We start from the raw sequence: 13,551 nt of genomic DNA, 5'->3' as shown, positions 1-13,551 counted from the left end.
ACAGTACTTGGAGTTATAATGTTTGGGATTCATTCAGCCCACTGGAGGAAGTAGATGAGATTTCTGTCCATCCAAGATGACCACCTAGGGACTTTGGAACCTCTCCTAGTTCCTGACCATCCCAAATAATGGTACCCTTGAAAAGCACTGTCTTAGTCTGCCAGCTGAGATGCTCTGGGCTGGAAAATTATTATGCATGGTTAAAGAAAATCATTTTATGTTAAGTACATACTCAGTGTTTGTTGATTCACTAGCTAGCCAGTATTTGTGAAACATAAATTTATGTCAGTATTCTGCTTATAGAAGGCTGAGGACCCAACAGTTAGTTTTTTTATCTTTCCTTGTAGGAGTCAGGGTGACAGATCTCTTAAGGTCTAAGGTCGTAAGCCCTTTGAATGCTTTCTATTTGCTATATAAAGTATGAGTGCTAAAACACAGAATGATTTGTAATGTGGTGCAACAGAGGGATTCTCACTGGACTGGGAATTCAGGAACTGAGAGGGGTGTATTCTAACTCTTTAGATGCCTTGTTTTATTGTCTGAATCTTCAAACAGGCCTCTTGATTTAAAACACATGACAATGAACACATTTATATTCCCATGTGATATTACAAATAATAATATTCTATTTTCCATATTGCTTAACTCGCAACTAATGCTTCTGGTACTTAGATACTTCATTAATATCCATCTAATGCTTCCAGCTCTTCTTCTGTTAGAAATATTCACAGTATTCAAGTATATAAATGATAAAACTAGATTTTATATGTAATTTGAAAATAGTTACTTTTGAAATTTTGTGTACAAGTTTTGTTTGTGAGTTTTTAAATTATTGTTGTCACTTCCTTAAAAAAGCATTTATTTGAAAGGATAGGGTTACAGAGAGAGATCTTTCTTCTGCTGGTTGCCCTCCCAAATGGCTGCCACCGCCAGGGCTGGGCCATACTAAAATCAGGAGCTTTTTCCAGATCTTCCACATGGATGCAGGCGCCCAAATACTTGGGTCATCTTCTATTGCTTTCCAATGTGCATTAACAGGAAACAGGATTCGAAATGGAGCAGCCAGGACTCAAACCAGCACCCATTTGGGATAGCAGCAAAGCATAACATGCTATGCCATAACTCAGGTCCCCACTTCTGATTTTATTCACAATGTGATATCATCCTGTCAAGGTTTGTTGAAAAGTTTGTGCCTTTCTTTTTTTTTTTTTTAAAGATTTATTTTATTACAAAGTCAGATATACAGAGAGGAAGAGAGACAGAGAGGAAGATCTTCCATCTGATGATTCACTCCCCAAGTGAGCCGCAACGGCCGGTGTGCCGATCCGATGCCGGGAACCTGGAACCTCCTCCGGGTCTCCCACGTGGGTGCAGGGTCCCGATGCATTGGGCCGTCCTTGACTGCTTTCCCAGGCCACAAGCAGGGAGCTGGATGGGAAGTGGAGCTGCCGGGATTAGAACCGGCGCCCATATGGGATCCCGGCGCATTCAAGGTGAGGACTTTAGCCGCTAGGCCACACCGCCGGGCCCAGTTTGTGCCTTTCAACAACTGATTTCCTGCCTTTATGTTTCTGCCACTCATATCTATCACTTTAACCACCATAATTTGTTGGAGTAACTGCCTAAAACTTTCTGTAAACAATTCCTCAAAGAATGCCTGCTGCAAAAGATCTACAGATTATTCATTCAGCTTAGGCCAACCCTCCACCCCCAAGCTGGTTACCAGTTACCCACTGTGTGTTGTGAACTATGTTGGCCTTGGTTAAGGATGGTCAGGGTTGTAGGTGCTGTGATGTGCTTCTCTGACCCCTCTAGGAGACCAAGGTTCTCATTCCCCAGAATGTTGGGAGTGCTGAAGGACAACAGTTTATAGTTGAATCCTTTCTGGTAATTACCTTCATCTGAAGGTTACCTGCTGGTCCAAGATTTCCCCTTCTTATTGGAAACAGTCTGCACTGATTGCAGACAGGAATGTGAGGCTTTATTCTCCGGTACAAAGGAGGATGGCATTCAAGGCTAATCCAGCTTAGTTTTCCATAATGCCATCAGAGAAAGGTCTTGGTTATAGCCATAACTGAGGTTCTCTTTCTGCCCAGTTATTCCCTCCAGCTCCCCCAGGTGATGGCAAGGGCACTCACTAATCAGCTCCAGTCATCTAATCTTTGTTGCAGAGTCTTTTCTAGGAAACTAAACCTCAGACTATGGTTCCTTGTAGGGAGGGAGGAGTGGGGTTTTGATCCTGGAGGTCCACTTGAGCCACTAAGTCAAGGACATTGTATTCATGTGTCATCATCCATCATGTGGCAGTGCAGTAAGTTACCTTATTTTATTGAAAGTATGAATGACACCTGAGCTTCCCTTTGAAGAAAAAATGGGAATTTTCCAAATAAATAAAAAGGTGGGAAGTATCTTGGTTTGTCAAAGAATGTCCCTTATTACAGATTTGGCACAGAGCATAGAATTGAGGCTGGACTGTGCGAACCAGTAAGCAGAGCAGTAGAGGAGGATCTGGGTAGGTGACTTCCACAGATGTCAAAGATTTTTCAGCTGGAAAGTGCTCTATCTTGTATGTCCCCACCTGTCCAGGATCAAAGCCATATTTCCGCCTGCAAGAAATGATTTGAATAGCTACATTGAATACTTTCTCTTTCCTTCAAATCTACATTTTAATTAACCATTTAACACTTCAGAAAAGCTTACTATTTATATAGTGAGTATATATCTTTTTGTCAGGCCTGAAAAGAACCATGTGGAAAAAAACACAAAGATTTCTATCTGTGGTACTTAAATTGCTACGATTAGCAGTTTCTCAAGTAATAACTGGGAAGACCATGCAGTGTAGTATCCCAGGTTTCTAACAGATGAGTTCCTTTTTCAAACCACTATAGTATTATCCAGTTGTTTCTCTATCTGTGATCATGGAAATGTTGGCCTTTCCCTATTATGTTAATTCTGATATATCATAGAGTGTTAAAATTGCAGAATTGGAATTATCATTTCACAGTTGAGAAAACTGAGGTTTTGAGAGGAAAAAAATATATAGCAGATTATGTTGAAGATTTTTATATGTTTTTGAAAGGAAGAGTTAGAGAGGGAGGTCCTAGTTCTTAGATCATCCTCTGCTTTCCTAGGCACATTAGCAGGGAGCCAGATCAGAAGTGGAACAGCCAGGATTCAAACTAATACCCGTATAGGATGCTACTGATGAAGGTGGTAGCTTACTCCGCTATGCCACAGCACTAGGCATATACATTGGATATTGATAAAAACCAAAATGACAATTCATATTTCTCATCTAATGTAACAATTTCCCCTCTGTACAACTCCATAATGAATTTCTCTGTTCCTTCTGTGAATTACTGGGCATTAAAAAAAACTGGGGCATTACTTCCACCTAACTGGTCAGTTCTCCAGGTCTGTGCTCCCCTGAGAGGTAGGAGCCTAGCTAAAGGAGTTCCCAGAACTTTCCTCCCCAAAATTGTAAAGGGTACTATTTTCTAGGAGAGAAAGTGTTGTATGTTCCTAGTGGGCCAGAGTCTGAAAGGCATGACCTCCTCCATCATTTGCTAACATAAGGTGTCAGTAAATTACAACATGCATTTCCTGATTTGGGAGCATTTTATAATAGTCTCACACTCTTGGCATGTTTTACTTCCTTTTTTTTTGCAGCAGAGACGTTCAAATTAGCCTGTCCTTTGAACAGACTCTCCGTAGACCATAAACTCTTCTCCTGAGAAACTTGACTAAACCTTCTATGCTGCTGCTGGGTTTCAGTAAATGAGCTGAATCTGGCAGCCAGGCCTCACTGCAAACAAAAACATTTTCTGGTTAAGCATTTTCTGGTTTGTTCAACTCCATGACAGGGCTAGCTTTAAAACAATTTTTTTAACCCACAAAGGAGCAAAACACAAGGCTTGGGAAACCAATTTCCAGCCACATTAGCTCAGCTCATCTCAGTAGAAAAGCAGCAGGACCCTCTTTCACCAGACCATCATCGTCATCACTGCCAGACGCTCATCCTATGCATGTCTGCTATTTTAATTTCACCACTTCAGAATGGGGCAAGAAAATAGGTTAATAGTTTCCATGCGTTTAGACTATGACCAGAAGCATGCTGAGCAATTTCAGAACTTCGGGCAACCACAGTTGTGAGGGGAGGATGATGATGATGATGATAGATCAACCAATTCATCTTGGAATAGGTTCCAGAGTCAGGGAGTCAAGCCAGCACTGTGCGGGAGGGATGTAAACAGTATTCTTTCATTCATTCTTTTGCACATATTTATCCTTAGCATGTTTTTATTCTATTGCAATATGGACAGAAAAATTCATTCTTCAGACTCAGTCCTTTCCCTTAATGAAGTTACAGTAGAGTCGAAGAAATAAACATATGCACATGTAATTTAATGAAGTACGCACTGAATGTTGTCAGAAAAGTGCTCAGGAAGGGAAAGATGCAATTCATTCTCAGTGCATAATGGAGAAAAAACTTCACAAGTATATGCCTCTGACCTATGCCTTCAAATGGCAAAATGGCAAAGTGCAGGTCATGTAAAGCATTGGGTCAGGTACAAAAACTATGGATGCTTGTGATAGGTGCACAGCCTGAGATGTTAGAGACTAAGCCTAGACAAGAGAGTTGAATACTATCTAAGCAGTTATGTCTGTGCATCATAGAGCCGTGAAGCATTGTTATCTGGAAAGGTATTTTGTCATCTCAGTGTTTTAGAAATATTTGGGGTCACTGTGGAAGCAAATTACGGGAAGTAACTTGCAAACAGCGTAGGAAATCCTGATGCCATTGCTGTAAGTCACATTTGAAAGTTAGTTACCTACCTGTAAACACACCTTGCATCACAAACATTTAGAGATTCACATTGTAAGAATGCAGTTGCTTCTTCATTTTCACATCTCATTCAGGCTTGTATCTTCCCTATTAGATCCACATGCTAGGTTTTCCCATTTTGAAACCCAGTGAGTCAGGCGACATAGCTACTCTGCTTGGTAAGAGGATGGAATTCACAGGAAGGATGGAAATCCTGAATCCCAACTCACTCAATGGTGTATGTTTTAAAGGGTAGAACTTTTTCATTAGGAGGGCATGTGACGGAGCAGTTTAAAACACTGTTTGGATAACCAAGATTCCATATTGAGATGCCTGGGTTTTGGTTACCAGACAGACCACTGTAAAAAATTAGGGGCCTTAGTGACTTCACTGTTTTAATGAGGACTCACTTTTTAGGAGTTATAGTGAAATATCCTTCATGGTTATTAAAGTTCAGGCTCATGGTCAAAGTCTCTTCACCATCCATTGTAGTAAATGAAATTTACTACAACAAAGCTGTGTCCATCTGTTTACATGTATATGACTATCTTCACCTCATAAGGGCAAAATTAAGTTGTTCTAATAAAAATTTATAATGCAAAAATTTACAGCAGTGTTCAACATCACACTTGTTATCATGGGACTGTACAAGGGTAGAAATCAGAGAATTGTAATCCTCAATCCTGGCTTTATCACCTACACCCTAGGTGACTTTAGTAAATTGACTTGACCTGTCTAGTTTTTCTTTTTTCTGTTTAAAATTTGAGTGAACTTCAGAGAGATGATGGAAATGGAATTAAAATATGTGCTTATATAGGGGCAAAAATATTTGAAAATCCATGTATGGTTTTTTTTCACCAACTTTTCACTGACTTTTTGAGGACCCCTTATACATACCCCTTATACATACCCCTTATACATACTACTCTGTGTTCCTGAGAATTCATGACAAGTTCAGTGTGTTTTGAAAACATATTTGTGATACCCACACAGCTCCCTTGAATTGCAGCCCAACCATGACATTTTTCTTTCTCTCCATAGAACACGCTGGAACGGTGCAACGTGTGCTCCAAGCCCATCATGGAGCGTATTCTTCGTGCCACTGGGAAGGCCTATCACCCTCACTGCTTCACCTGCGTGATGTGCCATCGCAGCCTGGATGGGATCCCCTTTACTGTGGATGCTGGCGGGCTCATTCATTGCATCGAGGACTTCCACAAGTAAGCAACATACTTTCCCTTGAAATCTGTCTGTCCCGTATTTGGGCTCCACATTCTAGGTTCTCAAGAAATAGGACATTACGACCTTATTGATTTTTCATGCATGATAGGAATTCATATCAGGCCATTCACGTGGACATCCAGCTTCACTTCTGCTCAGTGTTACCTTGAGGTTTGTCCATCACGTCTGTATGTGCTTCTAGTTGTATAAATATTGACTCAGTTGCAGAATATACATGTGAGAAAGTGGCAGAATCCTATGCTAAATATGAACAAGATATGTGACATCTGGAAAATTACCAAACTTCTCAGCATTCTTCAATTTGGTCACCACACCAAACCCTGTATGGAAGCTCTGTCAACTCTGACAACCCAGGGTTCTTTCTAGAACTGACCTCCACATCCCTGACTGAACAAGTGGGATGCTCCAAAGCTCTTCCTGTTGTAGGCCTCTTGCATTCAAAGACAGCCTATGCCACCAATGACAAATTCACATGTTTCCCAACCTCTCCGCCTACCCAAATGTTTTCTTCCTCTTGCCATTGTCTAATGAAGAGAATCAGTAAAGTCTTGTGCCATCATTAGAGGAGGAATACAAAGTAGATCCATCCAGTCAGGGCGTTAGTCTCATGAGTATGGAAAAATATGTCCCTCATTCCATTAGGATAGGTGGAATTTTCATTTGGAGAATTATATAGTCATGTACTCTGCCTATTTTTATATGGACAGTTAGTGAGTTGCAGTGTATTTTTAGAGGGGCTAGATGAATGTTATGAGCACTTCTATGAATGGTTGACACAATGATCTCTAACTTAGGCTTGCTAGGCGCTGGCCTTTAGTAAGTTTATATCCATGAACACTTTCTCATTCTGCCCACGAGGGGAAGCTCATATTGCCCACCTTCTTGGGAATGGCCTCCAAATGCGCAGGCTTGTGGGATAAGTTTTCACCACTCTGTTGATTGTCAACAACAACGGGGTACTTTCCACAAGCAGTTGGGTGACCTGAGACTCATGTTTAGAAAATGAATTCCATGACCACCTTCCAGGAAGCAAGAAAAGTGAAAACCCCAGAAGATGTGAGACTGAATGAATTAAAAATCTAAAAAAATAAAAGGCAGAATTTCTCAACCTGAATTAGACAAGGAAAAGCTCACTTTTAAAGGGCAGTCACAGCATAAATTGTTCTTCACGTTATTGATATTTTTAACTTGTAATTACACATAAAAAACCCTGCATCTATTTAAGGCAAATGAAAAGATACCAAGAGGGGAGTGTGCTTCTGTCACGGCTTCTCTCTTTTCTTAGACTAACACTAATCCAAGAAAGACTGATAGATATAATCAGAGCACACATGTTTCTGTTGCTGAAAAAGACTGATAGGTTATACCCCTTAATTAAAACAGGAAATCAATTCTGACAAATGTAAGTTTATATCCATGCCATTTATCTTTCATAGGGGTGGGGAGCATAATTAGAGACTTGAGACTAGTGACATAAGTGTGTGGGTCTGAAAGCTCCAAAAAAGCAGACTTGAGTAACAAGAGGAAAAAAAAAATTTCAAACATCAGCTATCCCCACCACTAGTCCAATGCGTGTTAGAATATAAATTATTTTTTAAAAATAATGTCTGCATGATTGATGGGTGTATAGCAAGAAAAGCTTTTTGATCATTTCTCCCTTTCTCAGAGGAAAACAAGAGAACATTTTACAGAACTTTCTGAGCCTTGAACTTACCAGACACAAAGCAGCTAAAAGCCTCATGCAGTCTGAGCATTGCAAGGAGAGGCAGACAAAGGACTACCACCTCCTTCCTTGTCGGCACTGTTGTTGCTCCTTCTGAATTGTGGTTTCCTGTAAGATTTTATTTATTTGAGTTCATTTTCATTTACAGTGATAAAGAATCTATTCTTTGCCAATGACTGTGCTAGGAGTTGATAGTAGATGAGCACCATTTGTCTGCCTGTGTCTCTGAGAGTTGCCATGTTGGGAAGGAGCTTGCCAAGAGGAGGAGGGCAAACATTGCAGCCAGACATCACTACAGAAAGGGCCAGATGCCAGGAGGCGGGTCCAGATTAGGCCTTGCACTGGCAATCAGAAGAGGTGACTTGACCCTAGTGTCCTAGCAGGTTTCAGAAAGCAAAATTTTAAGAGTGAGTTAAGTGGAAAACAAGGAGTTTCTTCACAGAAGGATGTAGGGGATAGTCCATTAGCAAGGTTTCAAAAACCAGTAGCAGGAGGCTTGATACCTGAAACAGAAATTTGAGACCAAATGGGCCATCCCGTCTATTCCACCTTCGGTCAACCTTGGTTGGTGTCCTCCAGCCTTTTGGTGCAAATTGTTCCATTGGTGTCATTGTAGACTGCCAGCTTACCTCCTAGAAACACATACATGCTCATGCACTTTCTCACTTCACCTAAGTCATCATCTTTTTTTTTTCCAATGGACAAATAAGAGGTGTGCATATCTTTGGGACACAGTGTGATCATTGTATACCTTTACTCACTGTGTATTGATAAACGCAAGATACATAGGTTATTCATTATTTACCACTTCTTCATCAAATCAAAATCCTCTTCTAATTCTAGTTATATTACATAACAATCACCCTTTTTGTAATAGCAAAGCATATTGTACTCCTCCTATCTAGCTGTGACACTGTGCCTATCCACCAATCTGGCTTGAATGCATTCTCTGGCTCTGTGGTAACCACTGTTACTGCAATAGGATTATCACTAGTCTATCTTAAAGCCTATAAACCAAGCATTTTCCGAATCTAAAGTGAGTAGAATTGTGCAATATTTATCTTTCTATAACTGGCCTCTTAATGTTGTGATCTTGGAGTCTATCTATATCATTGCAAGTTATAGGATTCCATCCTGCTATGAATTATACTCCATTGTACATATGAGCCCTTTCTTTCATCCATTGATAAACTCAGTTGATTCTGTATCTCCGATACTGATTATTGGGAGAGCTGATACATAATTATATTTTTAATTTTTGAAGAACCTTCATACTGTTGTCCTTAGCAACTAATTGCATGCCCACCACTAATATGAAAGTGTTTCATTTCTTCCACATTTTTACCGGCACTTTTTATCTTTTGTATTTTTGCAAACAGCTATATTTACTGGAATGCAATGATAACTCACTGTGGTTCTGACTTACATTTCTCTAATTTTGATGTACTTTCAAGTACTTGCTCTTTTTAAAGGCCAAGCTCAATCATCATCTCTGAGGAGACTGCTCTGATCTGAACTCCACCCTATCTCTATCTCTATGTTGTAATTTTTATCTCTTTCTCTGTGTCTCTATGTCTAGTAGAATTTTATAAACTTGCTATACATATCCATGATCACAGACTGGCTAGCAATGAAATATGTATGCATAAATTTTACAGTAGCTTTCTTAAATAATTGTTACAATAATATAGGACACATAAAATGAATAGAACAAATGCAAAAATACATAGAACCCCATTTCCATCCAGTCTGTGCTTTGATGCTTATTTTTGTATTTCAAGTTTCATATGAGGAATCTCAGAAGTGCAACCTAAAGTAACTGATTCTTTTAGTGTATTGAGTTTGTATTCCACTGTCTGTGCTTTCTTGCCAGGAATATTACCTTCATCCACTTATGTAATCATCATCCTTTTCTAGACTGTAGGAATGAGCCAGGATACACTAGGATTATCCCTTTCTGAGCCTTGATATGAACCAATGAAAGTACTTCCTGTCAGGAGAAAGTAATATCAAGTTGTAAAGTGCTTTACAAGACTTGGCACATAGCAAACACTCAATAAATAATAACATTAGAAATCAAATGTTTTTTCTTCAAATTTGTTATTATTGCTATGGCTCATTCACTGAGCTTAGCCACAAGACAGGGACTCCTCCTTGAACGGTAGGCCCAGGAACACTGTGAGAACTGTGGGATCACATTCTTTGCAGTCACTTTGCTTTTTCCCACCTTGGAAATGACACCAATTGCTATGAAAAAAATCATTCCTCATCCATAGTATAGTTTATATCTTTCCACATAGGACGGACCTTAAGATTAAACCTAATACCCAAGTTAGTTATTTTTCATAAGGAAAAAAAATGACAGATACTTCACTTTGTTAGAGAAAAGCCAAATTTCCTCTTTCTATAGCAGTTACAATTGTTGTTTCTAGAGACTCAGACATAAAACAAAGTTCTATTCTGTTCTTGGGGAACTAAAATTTAGTTGTCCCCAAATATATGCAAATAATTGTTACCAGAATAGGATAAAATTCTTTCATCACATTTACCCAAAGTAGTAAGTAGTGTGCAGGAGGACGTCTTGGGATACAGTAGTAAGCAAAAAATACTTCCTTCCTCAGAGTGCACAGTCCCAATAGAATTGAGGAAAAGAAGTTTTACAGTTGATGCCAAAAGCCTGTTTATTAAACCATCAATGACCCAGATTCAAAAATAATCAGGTAGTCCAAAGAAATATTTTTTGCCACTGAATATAAACTTCTTGCATAAAATACCAATTATAACAACTCTGATTACTGCTCCAGTTATACCACGATCCTTTTAATTTTTCTTTCACAGCAATCAATTGATCTGCTGCTTAATTCATATTTATTTAGATTACAGCCATACAGATGCCTTTTGGGTGCTGCCAGTAAAATTAATATGTACATATAGAGTATAATGTATGTAAAAATGCTTTGACAACCATAAAGTGCTGTGCAAAGTATTAGATGACTATCATTTCCTTTTAAGTCTGAGTACAAATAAATTTTAACATCATTAATCTTAAAACCATTATCATGAAAAAAACAGTTGTACCATTTTTAATCTCTTCAGTTCTTACCCATGTCCATTTCAATTCATCTCTCATTTCACACTTTCACAAATGCCACCCCCAACTTCCAGAAAATTAAAAGAGGTCCATAGCCTATATCTGCAACCTACTAATCTATTACATGTTTTTTAAAAATGTTAGGAACTGTCGGACATATTGAGAAATACTGGGAAGAATTGAGATGGCTGAATGAGAGGCTCTGCACTGACCTCAGCCAGAGACAAGTTGCACACCAGTTGAGGACAATAAACTCCAGTAAGGAAGTGACAGGAACTATAAGCAACACAGAGACTGAAAACCAGCAGAGAGAGAGACAAAAATCAGGCTGCTGCTAACCGAGGGACACCATCTGGCCAGGAAAAGGGTTCTATTTATAAAATATTAGAGCTGAGGAAACTCGGGGAACACTTCAGGAAACTGACAGGGAGTGCAGACAGCACAACCTCTAAAAAACTAGCAACACAAAATAAAGCCTGCTGCCGCCTGCTGCAACTGCCCACTGCTCCTGTCCCAGCGCCCTGGGCAGGGGACACCAGGAGAAGGGTCCTAAAGTTATAAAATTTTAAAAGTGAGCAGAATGGCTGAGGAAAAATCTTGGCTAAGGAAGTGCCAGAATCTGCAAACAGCACAGAGACCCTGATATGAACGCCACTCCACAGCACCCAGATTATAGCTCTACCTGCCATGAAGTATGAGGCTGCTGAACAAACGGAGAAGGCAGTGAAGCAAGAGACTTTAAATACAAAGGAAAAGCACCTCAGAAGCCAAGTGATCTGAAGGATTTATGTCTCCTGGAAATTTCGCACAAGTTCTTTAAGAAAAATGTTCCTTGCATGATGAGCTCATTCAGCCTTCTTATCTCCCATTCCTCCCATTTGCTTGTGAGTTTTTACAGGACAGAGGCCAGTCAAAGACAATTCTAACCACTTGATATTCTGTGTGGGCTTTGGTGCCAAAGCTTGCTTTTCCCCAGCTAACCACTGAAATTCCTCATGTTTCCTTCATTATCGTTCAGGCCTGTTTCCCAGCTTAGCTGAATGCAATGTTTCCATGTTACATGAGGGACACGTTTGTTCTTTCTTGTTACGATCCCTGCTCTGACTTCTTTCCCAGTGAACAAAGCATGCTGCCCACTGCCACCATGCCCCACTCCTTCCCCAGTTTCCCTGCAGGGGTGTGTAGGGATGCCAACTTGCTGGAAAGAGGCCTACAGAAAATGCTGCAACTCCTACCACTGCCACTAATGGCAAGGTAGCCCTAACTACAGAACACTTCCACAGTCATGACGTTAAATCAGGTCTAGAGGACCAGTTGGAATGCAAACTATTACTTGGCTTCAGGGAAGGAACCCACACTGCCTCCCACATCCCAGAGCATCACACCTGAAAAGCTGCTAAAGCAACTCCTTTTGTCTTAGCGGAAGACAAACAGCCCATTCATGACCAGAAGCCCCTAGAGACAGGAAGGGCGCTTTCTGGGGCAACTAGCAGGCCTCTGTGAGTCCTACAGCTGTGGGAATTTGGGGCACAAGCCCTGGAGTTACACACTTTTGCTCTGTAAAATCAGGGGAAATTCCTTGTGGGTTCTTTGGGTTAGAGACTAACAGGCCCCAGAGGATCAGATCTGAGAAATCTCCTTCTACAACTGTTACTACTTGGTACCAGGCTAGTGGGAGAGCACAGTGCGAACCCCAGCGTCAACTCTGCATGCCCTACAGGAACCTGGAACAGTTTCCACTTTGTGTCCCATGCTTTGACTGTGGCTGCTGCCCCCTATTATGTAAGTCACACTCACCTGTGGGATATAGCAAGCCATACCTGCATTCTTTTACTCCAAGTTGGTAACTTCCAGTCCAGAATTCCCAGAACAATTTGCAGCTATCCTGAGGGACCCAGGTAAGGACCCCACCATATCCTGCGCCCTGGGGACTGTGACTGTTAGTGCTACATTGTTCAGTCATCCTAACGTATGCTGCCAGACATAGAGAAGAGCCTACTTGCATTGCAGTACTCAAGACCTGCACCTGCCATTGCATCCTCCCCAACATAACCTATATTCACCCTGTGGGAAAGAGGCAAAGCACACTTAACATATCCCAGTGCTGAGAATGAGCTCTTCTTGCGATAAGCCCTCAGAATGAATCACACCCACCTAGCAGCACCTCAGAAAAGACTATCTATAATATGAATTCTGAGGGTTAGAGCTATTGATGCCATGAGCCTTGGTACTACTCAGGCGTACCTGGCAGTACAATGGGACATCCTCCACTGTGTTCCAGAGAGATGGCTGTAGCCACCAAAGCCTTTAGTGTGACTGACACCCAATTCTCAGGAAAGTAAAAATAATGCCTTGGAAGCTCACGTCCACTGCAAAATCATACTAATACCTCCATAAACTATTACATCCTAGACAAGAATAACCCCTATAAATCCTCATTACCTACTCTGACACTGATTATCCAAGGGTTACATATCTGGGCTCCCATAGATCAAAAGCCAAATCAACAACACAAATAATACACAGCATTCCTTCCAAACAAGCAAGTCATCCAGTGAAAGCCACTCCATGAAAAATAAGAAAGGGGAGGGAGAAAGGAACAGGAGGAAGAAGAGACAGACTGTGATGTCACATATGCAAGCATCAATGCAGGGACACAGGAAACAAAGA

The 13,551-nt window shown here is 40.6% G+C and overlaps 1 protein-coding gene across 5 annotated transcripts in view; it reads left to right on the top strand.

Moving 5' to 3' along the window:
- Positions 1–13,551, top strand: part of LPP (LIM domain containing preferred translocation partner in lipoma) — a 702,694-nt gene that overhangs the window by 679,148 nt on the left and 9,995 nt on the right. For all 5 annotated transcript variants that reach the window (XM_004577779.3, XM_058662126.1, XM_058662123.1 and 2 more), the window contains one exon: positions 5,867–6,045. In XM_004577779.3, the coding sequence (XP_004577836.2) occupies positions 5,867–6,045 (179 nt within the window). The remainder of the gene's footprint in view (positions 1–5,866; positions 6,046–13,551) is intronic.

The sequence above is a fragment of the Ochotona princeps genome, chromosome 3 (assembly GCF_030435755.1).
Source record: "Ochotona princeps isolate mOchPri1 chromosome 3, mOchPri1.hap1, whole genome shotgun sequence".
NCBI lineage: Eukaryota > Metazoa > Chordata > Mammalia > Lagomorpha > Ochotonidae > Ochotona > Ochotona princeps.
The sequence above is the reverse complement of the archived record's forward strand: the minus strand, read 5'-3'. Positions and strand labels throughout refer to the sequence as shown.